At 37.2% G+C, this 8,953-nt stretch overlaps 4 protein-coding genes across 4 annotated transcripts; 3 read left to right on the top strand and 1 right to left on the bottom strand.

The window, feature by feature from the left end:
• Positions 1-754: 754 nt before the first annotated feature.
• On the top strand, positions 755-1,494 carry BESB_064180 (cytochrome b6 subfamily protein; the record flags this gene model as incomplete). Its single annotated transcript, XM_029364813.1, has 2 exons — positions 755-904; positions 1,270-1,494. 2 exons carry the CDS (start codon positions 755-757, stop codon positions 1,492-1,494), a joined length of 375 nt encoding a protein of 124 aa, XP_029214908.1.
• Positions 1,495-3,024: 1,530 nt separating this feature from the next.
• Positions 3,025-4,101, top strand: BESB_064170 (cytochrome b; the record flags this gene model as incomplete). Its single annotated transcript, XM_029364812.1, has 1 exon — positions 3,025-4,101. One exon carries the CDS (start codon positions 3,025-3,027, stop codon positions 4,099-4,101), a length of 1,077 nt encoding a protein of 358 aa, XP_029214907.1.
• A 588-nt stretch (positions 4,102-4,689) lies between these two features.
• Positions 4,690-5,186, top strand: BESB_064160 (cytochrome b; the record flags this gene model as incomplete). Its single annotated transcript, XM_029364811.1, has 2 exons — positions 4,690-4,703; positions 4,805-5,186. The coding sequence occupies 2 exons, from the start codon at positions 4,690-4,692 to the stop codon at positions 5,184-5,186; spliced, it is 396 nt and encodes a 131-aa protein (XP_029214906.1).
• A 1,538-nt stretch (positions 5,187-6,724) lies between these two features.
• BESB_064150 (uncharacterized protein) lies at positions 6,725-7,081 on the bottom strand (the record flags this gene model as incomplete). The annotated part of the gene is made up of 1 exon (XM_029364810.1): positions 6,725-7,081. The coding sequence occupies one exon, from the start codon at positions 7,079-7,081 to the stop codon at positions 6,725-6,727; it is 357 nt and encodes a 118-aa protein (XP_029214905.1).
• Between the last annotated feature and the right edge of the window lie 1,872 nt (positions 7,082-8,953).

Below are 8,953 nucleotides of genomic sequence, written 5' to 3'. Positions count from 1 at the left end.
GCTTTTGGTGTAGTCTCGCAGACATTATCTATGTATGCTGCTAGATCTGTCTTCGGTGGACAATCTATGATCTTAGCTATGGGTTGTATTTCTATTCTAGGTTCCTTAGTATGGGCACATCATATGATGACAGTCGGTCTAGAGGTAGATACCAGAGCTTATTTCTCTGCTATGACTATTATGATTGCAATTCCTACCGGTACTAAGATTTTCAACTGGTTAGGTACCTATATGGCTAGCCATACAACTACAAGAACTGTAGATCTATGGGCTGCTCTTAGTTTTATCCTATTGTTTACTCTAGGTGGTACTACAGGTGTAGTTATGGGTAACGCTGGTATGGATATTGCCCTACATGATACATACTATATTGTAGCTCATTTCCATTTCGTATTATCTCTTGGTGCAGTACTAGCTACTATATGTGGCTTTATCTTCTATAGCAGAGATATGTTCGGAGATACTGTAAATCTATTCCATGTAAATACCGGTGCTTCTCCATATTTAAGCATCTGGTTTGTAGTCTTCTTAGGTAGTATCTTATTAATTTTCATCCCTATGCATATACTTGGTTTCAACGTTATGCCAAGAAGGATACCAGATTACCCTGATTATCTTTGTTATATTAATACATGGTGTTCAATTGGTTCTATATCCACAATAGTTATCATCTTAACTATGCTCTGCATTAAGTATAGTGGTATCCAGCGTATATTTGAAAAACCAACATTTGTATACAAGCTGTACGAATATCATGACATTCACTTTGGTAGTCGCCTTCTTAATGTTAGTCTGTACGGAATACTTAGGACTATCTCTTTATATTAATGATAATGCATTTGGTAATGGACTTTTCATCTTAACTGGTATACATTTTAGCCATGTTATTGTTGGAGCTATCCTTGTATTCTTCACTCAAAGTATCTATAGTTCTTTAGTTACTTACATGCCTACAAGCTCTATAATGCTAAGCAAATCTAAAGGTATGTTATGCAAGATCTTTACAGAACCATTCACTATTTTATATCTACACTTTGTAGAAACCATGTGGATATTAATCCACATTACATTCTATCTCTAAATCATATAACGGTCGTAAGGTACGCCGGGGATAACAGGTCAGATAATATTGGGAGTTCTAATCCTCGGATTGTATCAGCACCTCCATGTCGGCTCATTACTCCCTTGTTATTGAACAAGATTCAGTTAGGAACGCTAGTTCACCGTCAGATGTAATACGTGAGCTGGGTTAAGAACGTCTGGAGACAGTTTGTTCCCTATCTACCATATTATCTAATTGGTTTAATTTTCTTACAAACGGCTTTTGGTTTGATTGAATTATCGCACCCAGATAACTCCATACCAGTGAACCGGTTTGTAACTCCGCTTCATATCGTACCTGAATGGTACTTTTTAGCATATTATGCGGTGTTAAAAGTAATCCCATCCAAAACCGGTGGTTTGTTAGTATTTATGTTATCAACATGTCAATGAAATATCAACAACGATGAAACTTATTTGGTTAACATAACAACATAGAAGGTAAAGCTGGATTACGTTCAAACTTTACACTGGATACGTTTTCAATTGTTAAACTTACTAAATACCATGGGAGCGAAGAGAATCTAATATGTAACTCGTTCATGAAATCAAAAGAGCTTTCACGCTATCTCTAGTGCCTGTCGAGTCGCTCAAGGAAGATTTGATCCTGTATATGATTTAAGGGATGTAAAGGTGCTCAGGGTCTAACCGTCGGGCATCTGGATTCCTCATATTCAAAGATAATCTATTTAAGAAAGTTTTAGATAAACGACATGTGAAGAGTCGGACCAACTTTCACGCACGACGATAATTACCCGACAAGATTTACCTACCTTTGACCGTCATAATACAGCCGCCGTTTACATTTTACTTGCACGGGCAGGGATTATATACTATACCTTACAGTGGTATTAGCAGTATCTAGTGTTGATGTACAACAGACGCTCTCCTTGTTCCACTACCTAACCATAATCTATTGTTCCAGATATTAAGGAATGTACGCTTCATATAACTACGTTATGCCAAGAAGGATACCAATTACCCTGATTATCTTTGTTATATTAATACATGGTGTTCAATTGGTTCTATATCACAATAGTTATCATCTTAACTATGTACTGCTAATGCACTTAACATGATGGTCATGAAAAGCACAAGAGAACTTGGATCCGGTAAACAAAGACCTTCAAGATCTAAACCAGTAGTCCAACTTCGTAGTATATACTCCCCAGAAAAAGCTGATAAATAATCCTGTCTCAGAGATGATAACTCCAAGTACGATGCTACTGATTAGACTAGCATCTGAGTAGTAGTTTTCTCTCGCTGTTAAGATGAGTGAGAACAAGAATCCATATATTACGCCTAGAACATAACCGATGTGGAATAATCTTAATGTAGTAGGATATTGAAATCCAACACTTTTAGCTGTCTTAAGCGTCCAGTGGGGTGGTGGTTGACTGCAATCATAAAGAACTTGGTTGTCTGTATCTCATAACCGGAGTCATCTTCAGTATTCTAGGAACTATAATGTCTTTGTTTATTCGATTTGACGTGAACACATAAGATCATCGAATTTAACGGTATGCTCCTGAAAGTAACGGTACAAGCTGTAAACAAAGGACTCCTTAACTTAAACTGAGGAGTCAAGTAGGTACAAACCGTACAAGGATTAATTATGTCCATCTGTACATCTAAGTTGAGACTATCGGTTATATATTTTAGACGCTAACTTCCCGGCTAAACTTTGACTTATTAAACCAGCCTGGGATCATAAAAGTACTATGTATGGTAAGATTGAGCGTGAACATTGGATGTCACCATGGTTATAGTTACGGTACATATATAAAATCTACAGTACGATTTGAGATTTGTTACGTGACGAGCGGTGTGTTTAAGACTAGTTTACATGCGCTCATTTTAATATGTAGTTATTTAACGAAGTTCTATTGTGCTAGCATGGTTTCGAGAACACACCAAATTTCCATGAGTCTATTCCGGGCACACCTCGTCTTTTATCGGTGTGCTCTCAATCTAAATTCATCTTATAACTTTGGTTTCTTAGTTGCAATTACCTTTGTACTCCAAATAATTACAGGTATCACTTTAGCGTTCCGATATACTTCTGAAGCATCTTGTGCATTTGCTAGTGTTCAACTAGTTAGAGAGGTAGCAGCAGGATGGGAATTTAGGATGTTGCATGCAACAACTGCTTCTTTCGTCTTCTTGTGTATCTTAATACACATGTCTCGAGGTATGTATAACTCCAGCTATAGTTATTTAACTACTGCTTGGATGTCTGGTTTAGTTTTATATCTACTTACTATAGCCACTGCTTTCCTCGGTTATGTACTACCATGGGGACAGATGAGTTTCTGGGGTGCTACAGTCATTACTAATCTCCTTTCTCCAATACCATATTTAGTACCTTGGTTACTCGGTGGATACTATGTATCTGATGTAACATTAAAACGATTCTTTGTATTGCACTTTATATTACCTTTTGTAGGTTGCATTCTAATTGTATTACACATCTTCTATTTACATTTAAATGGTTCTAGTAACCCTGCAGGTATTGATTCCGCACTTAAAGTAGCCTTCTATCCTCATATGTTAATGACCGATGCTAAATGTCTATCCTATCTAATTGGTTTAATTTTCTTACAAACGGCTTTTGGTTTGATTGAATTATCGCACCCAGATAACTCCATACCAGTGAACCGGTTTGTAACTCCGCTTCATATCGTACCTGAATGGTACTTTTTAGCATATTATGCGGTGTTAAAAGTAATCCCATCCAAAACCGGTGGTTTGTTAGTATTTATGTCCTCTCTCATTAACTTAGCTCTTTTATCTGAAATTCGAGCTTTGAATACTCGAATGTTGATACGACAACATTTTATGACTCGAAATGTAGTCAGTGGATGGGTAATTATTTGGGTATACAGTATGATCTTCTTGATTATTATTGGTAGTGCTATTCCACAAGCGACTTATATCTTATATGGTAGATTAGCTACTATCGTATATCTTACTACCGGATTGGTTCTATGCTTATACTAAATCAATAGTTATAATGACTACAGCTTCCAAGCAAACATGATTACCGTGATATTGAAATCCAACACTTTTAGCTGTCTTAAGCAGTCCAGTGGGGTGGTGGTGTACTGCAATCATAAAGAACTTGGTTGTCTGTATCTCATAACCGGAGTCATCTTCAGTATTCTAGGAACTATAATGTCTTTGTTTATTCGATTTGAGTTATACAGTTCTGGATCGCGGATCATTTGTACAGAGACGATAGCTACTTATAATGTGATAATAACGATACATGGCCTAGCTATGATCTTTATGTTCTTAATGCCTGCTTTGTACGGAGGATATGGTAACTTCTTTGTACCAATATATATTGGTGGTTCGGAAGTCGTTTTCCCAAGAACTAACGCGATCTCCTATTTTCTAGTACCATTAGTGAACTCTTTTGGTTCCTAAGTACGCAGTGAGCTAACTAGATACAAGGAACTTGACAAGCATTAATAGATTTATATAAACGACAAGGACATGAGTCTACTGGATTTTATAATACAGGGTTGAACTGTGTAAAGATCATTGTGTTATGGTTCTATCACAAACCATTGAGATTACGAAGTTATGGTTTTGGGCTCGTGAGTGTCTCTCAATAACTAGCTGAGTGCTTGTACGATAATTATATCAATGCAGTACCAATTAAGGCGTGTAGCATCTCCTATGCTCCTTAACATCACAGCTATGTCGAATTATCGCACCCAGATAACTCCATACCAGTGAACCGGTTTGTAACTCCGCTTCATATCGTACCTGAATGGTACTTTTTAGCATATTATGCGGTGTTAAAAGTAATCCCATCCAAAACCGGTGGTTTGTTAGTATTTATGTCCTCTCTCATTAACTTAGCTCTTTTATCTGAAATTCGAGCTTTGAATACTCGAATGTTGATACGACAACATTTTATGACTCGAAATGTAGTCAGTGGATGGGTAATTATTTGGGTATACAGTATGATCTTGATTATTATTGGTAGTGCTATTCCACAAGCGACTTATATCTTATATGGTAGATTAGCTACTATCGTATATCTTACTACCGGATTGGTTCTATGCTTATACTAAATCAATAGTTATAATGACTACAGCTTCCAAGCAAACATGATTACCGTGATATTGAAATCCAACACTTTTAGCTGTCTTAAGCAGTCCAGTGGGGTGGTGGTGTACTGCAATCATAAAGAACTTGGTTGTCTGTATCTCATAACCGGAGTCATCTTCAGTATTCTAGGAACTATAATGTCTTTGTTTATTCGATTTGAGTTATACAGTTCTGGATCGCGGATCATTTGTACAGAGACGATAGCTACTTATAATGTGATAATAACGATACATGGCCTAGCTATGATCTTTATGTTCTTAATGCCTGCTTTGTACGGAGGATATGGTAACTTCTTTGTACCAATATATATTGGTGGTTCGGAAGTCGTTTTCCCAAGAACTAACGCGATCTCCTATTTTCTAGTACCATTAGTGAACTCTTTTGGTCTGATCCTAAGTACGCAGTGAGCTAACTAGATACAAGGAACTTGACAAGCATTAATAGATTTATATAAACGACAAGGACATGAGTCTACTGGATTTTATAATACAGGGTTGAACTGTGTAAAGATCATTGTGTTATGGTTCTATCACAAACCATTGAGATTACGAAGTTATGGTTTTGGGCTCGTGAGTGTCTCTCAATAACTAGCTGAGTGCTTGTACGATAATTATATCAATGCAGTACCAATTAAGGCGTGTAGCATCTCCTATGCTCCTTAACATCACAGCTATGTCGAATTATCGCACCCAGATAACTCCATACCAGTGAACCGGTTTGTAACTCCGCTTCATATCGTACCTGAATGGTACTTTTTAGCATATTATGCGGTGTTAAAAGTAATCCCATCCAAAACCGGTGGTTTGTTAGTATTTATGTTATCAACATGTCAATGAAATATCAACAACGATGAAACTTATTTGGTTAACATAACAACATAGAAGGTAAAGCTGGATTACGTTCAAACTTTACACTGGATACGTTTCAATGTTAACTTACTAAATACCATGGGAGCGAAGAGAATCTAATATGTAACTCCGTTCATGGAAATCAAAAGAGCTTTCACGCTATCTCTAGTGCCTGTCGAGTCGCTCAAGGAAGATTTGATCCTGTATATGATTTAAGGGATGTAAAGGTGCTCAGGGTCTAACCGTCGGGCCATCTGGATCCTCATATTCAAAGATAATTCTATTTAAGAAAAGTTTTAGATAAACGACATGTGAAGAGTCGGACCAACTTTCACGCACGACGATAATTACCCGACAAGGATTTACCTACCTTTGGACCGTCATAATACAGCCGCCGTTTACATTTTACTGCACCGGGCAGGGATTATATACTATACCTCTACAGTGGTATTAGCAGTATCTAGTGTTGATGTACAACAGACGCTCTCCTTGTTCCACTACCTAACCATAATCTATTGTTCCAGATATTAAGGAATGTACGCTTCATATAACTACACAACGTTATGCCAAGAAGGATACCAGATTACCCTGATTATCTTTGTTATATTAATACATGGTGTTCAATTGGTTCTATATCCACAATAGTTATCATCTTAACTATGCTCTGCTAATGCACTTAACATGATGGTCATGAAAAGCACAAGAGAACTTGGATCCGGTAAACAAAGACCTTCAAGATCTAAACCAGTAGTCCAACTCGTAGTATATACTCCCCAGAAAAAGCTGATAAATAATCCTGTCTCAGAGATGATAACTCCAAGTACGATGCTACTGATTAGACTAGCATCTGAGTAGTTTTCTCTCGCTGTTAAGATGAGTGAGAACAAGAATCCATATATTACGCCTAGAACATAACCGATGTGGAATAATCTTAATGTAGTAGGATATTGAAATCCAACACTTTTAGCTGTCTTAAGCAGTCCAGTGGGGTGGTGGTGTACTGCAATCATAAAGAACTTGGTTGTCTGTATCTCATAACCGGAGTCATCTTCAGTATTCTAGGAACTATAATGTCTTTGTTTATTCGATTTGAGTTATACAGTTCTGGATCGCGGATCATTTGTACAGAGACGATAGCTACTTATAATGTGATAATAACGATACATGGCCTAGCTATGATCTTTATGTTCTTAATGCCTGCTTTGTACGGAGGATATGGTAACTTCTTTGTACCAATATATATTGGTGGTTCGGAAGTCGTTTTCCCAAGAACTAACGCGATCTCCTATTTTCTAGTACCATTAGGTTCTGTGTTGTTAACTCAAAGTATTTGTTCCGAGTTTGGTAGTGGTCTTGGTTGGACAATGTATCCTCCACTAAGTACTAGCTTGATGGTGTTAAATCCAGAGGCAACTGATTGGATTATCGGAGGTCTTGCAGTACTAGGAATTAGTAGTATTTTAAGTTCTATTAACTTCCTTGGTACTTGCGTCTTCATGGGTTCTAATGCTGGTGCTAAGAACTATATTCTATATATCTGGGCTATCATATTTACTGCCCTTATGTTAGTCTTCACTCTACCTATTCTTACTGGTGGATTAGTTATGATCCTTCTTGATCTACACGTAAACACTGAATTTTATTCTATGTATTCTGGTGATAGTGTACTTTATCAACATCTATTCTGGTTCTTCGGACATCCAGAGGTATACATTCTAATTTTACCTGCTTTTGGTGTAGTCTCGCAGACATTATCTATGTATGCTGCTAGATCTGTCTTCGGTGGACAATCTATGATCTTAGCTATGGGTTGTATTTCTATTCTAGGTTCCTTAGTATGGGCACATCATATGATGACAGTCGGTCTAGAGGTAGATACCAGAGCTTATTTCTCTGCTATGACTATTATGATTGCAATTCCTACCGGTACTAAGATTTTCAACTGGTTAGGTACCTATATGGCTAGCCATACAACTACAAGAACTGTAGATCTATGGGCTGCTCTTAGTTTTATCCTATTGTTTACTCTAGGTGGTACTACAGGTGTAGTTATGGGTAACGCTGGTATGGATATTGCCCTACATGATACATACTATATTGTAGCTCATTTCCATTTCGTATTATCTCTTGGTGCAGTACTAGCTACTATATGTGGCTTTATCTTCTATAGCAGAGATATGTTCGGAGATACTGTAAATCTATTCCATGTAAATACCGGTGCTTCTCCATATTTAAGCATCTGGTTTGTAGTCTTCTTAGGTAGTATCTTATTAATTTTCATCCCTATGCATATACTTGGTTTCAACGTTATGCCAAGAAGGATACCAGATTACCCTGATTATCTTTGTTATATTAATACATGGTGTTCAATTGGTTCTATATCCACAATAGTTATCATCTTAACTATGCTCTGCATTAAGTATAGTGGTATCCAGCGTATATTTTTGAAAAACCAACATTTGTATACAAGCTGTACGAATATCATGACATTCACTTTGGTAGTCGCCTTCTTAATGTTAGTCTGTACGGAATACACGGATCGGATTCTTGTTGGCCTGGCACCTGTTTAGTAACTGGATGAACGCTTTTTACGCCTGGTATGCATGGATAATACTCGACTCTTCTATAGTTTAACCGCTACTGCTGGGACTGTATATTATGTACTTACGGTAGTACTATCAAGCCTCTTCTTCCAAATAGATTTCATGGAAAACCTAAATTCGCATGTTTGATTGACATTTAGCCGCTAATATACAATCATCCAAGATATATTTATCTATCGCAGGTTCGGTCTAATGTCCCGTTATACTATATAGATCACATGGCTTCTGGTACTTTGAGATCATGCTAACGGCGAGAAGGGAAGTGTGTTCAATAACTAG

This window comes from Besnoitia besnoiti (assembly GCF_002563875.1).
Source record: "Besnoitia besnoiti strain Bb-Ger1 chromosome Unknown contig00052, whole genome shotgun sequence".
NCBI classification, from domain to species: domain Eukaryota; phylum Apicomplexa; class Conoidasida; order Eucoccidiorida; family Sarcocystidae; genus Besnoitia; species Besnoitia besnoiti.
Note: the sequence above shows the minus strand (reverse complement) of the source record. Positions and strands in the feature narration are given on the sequence as shown.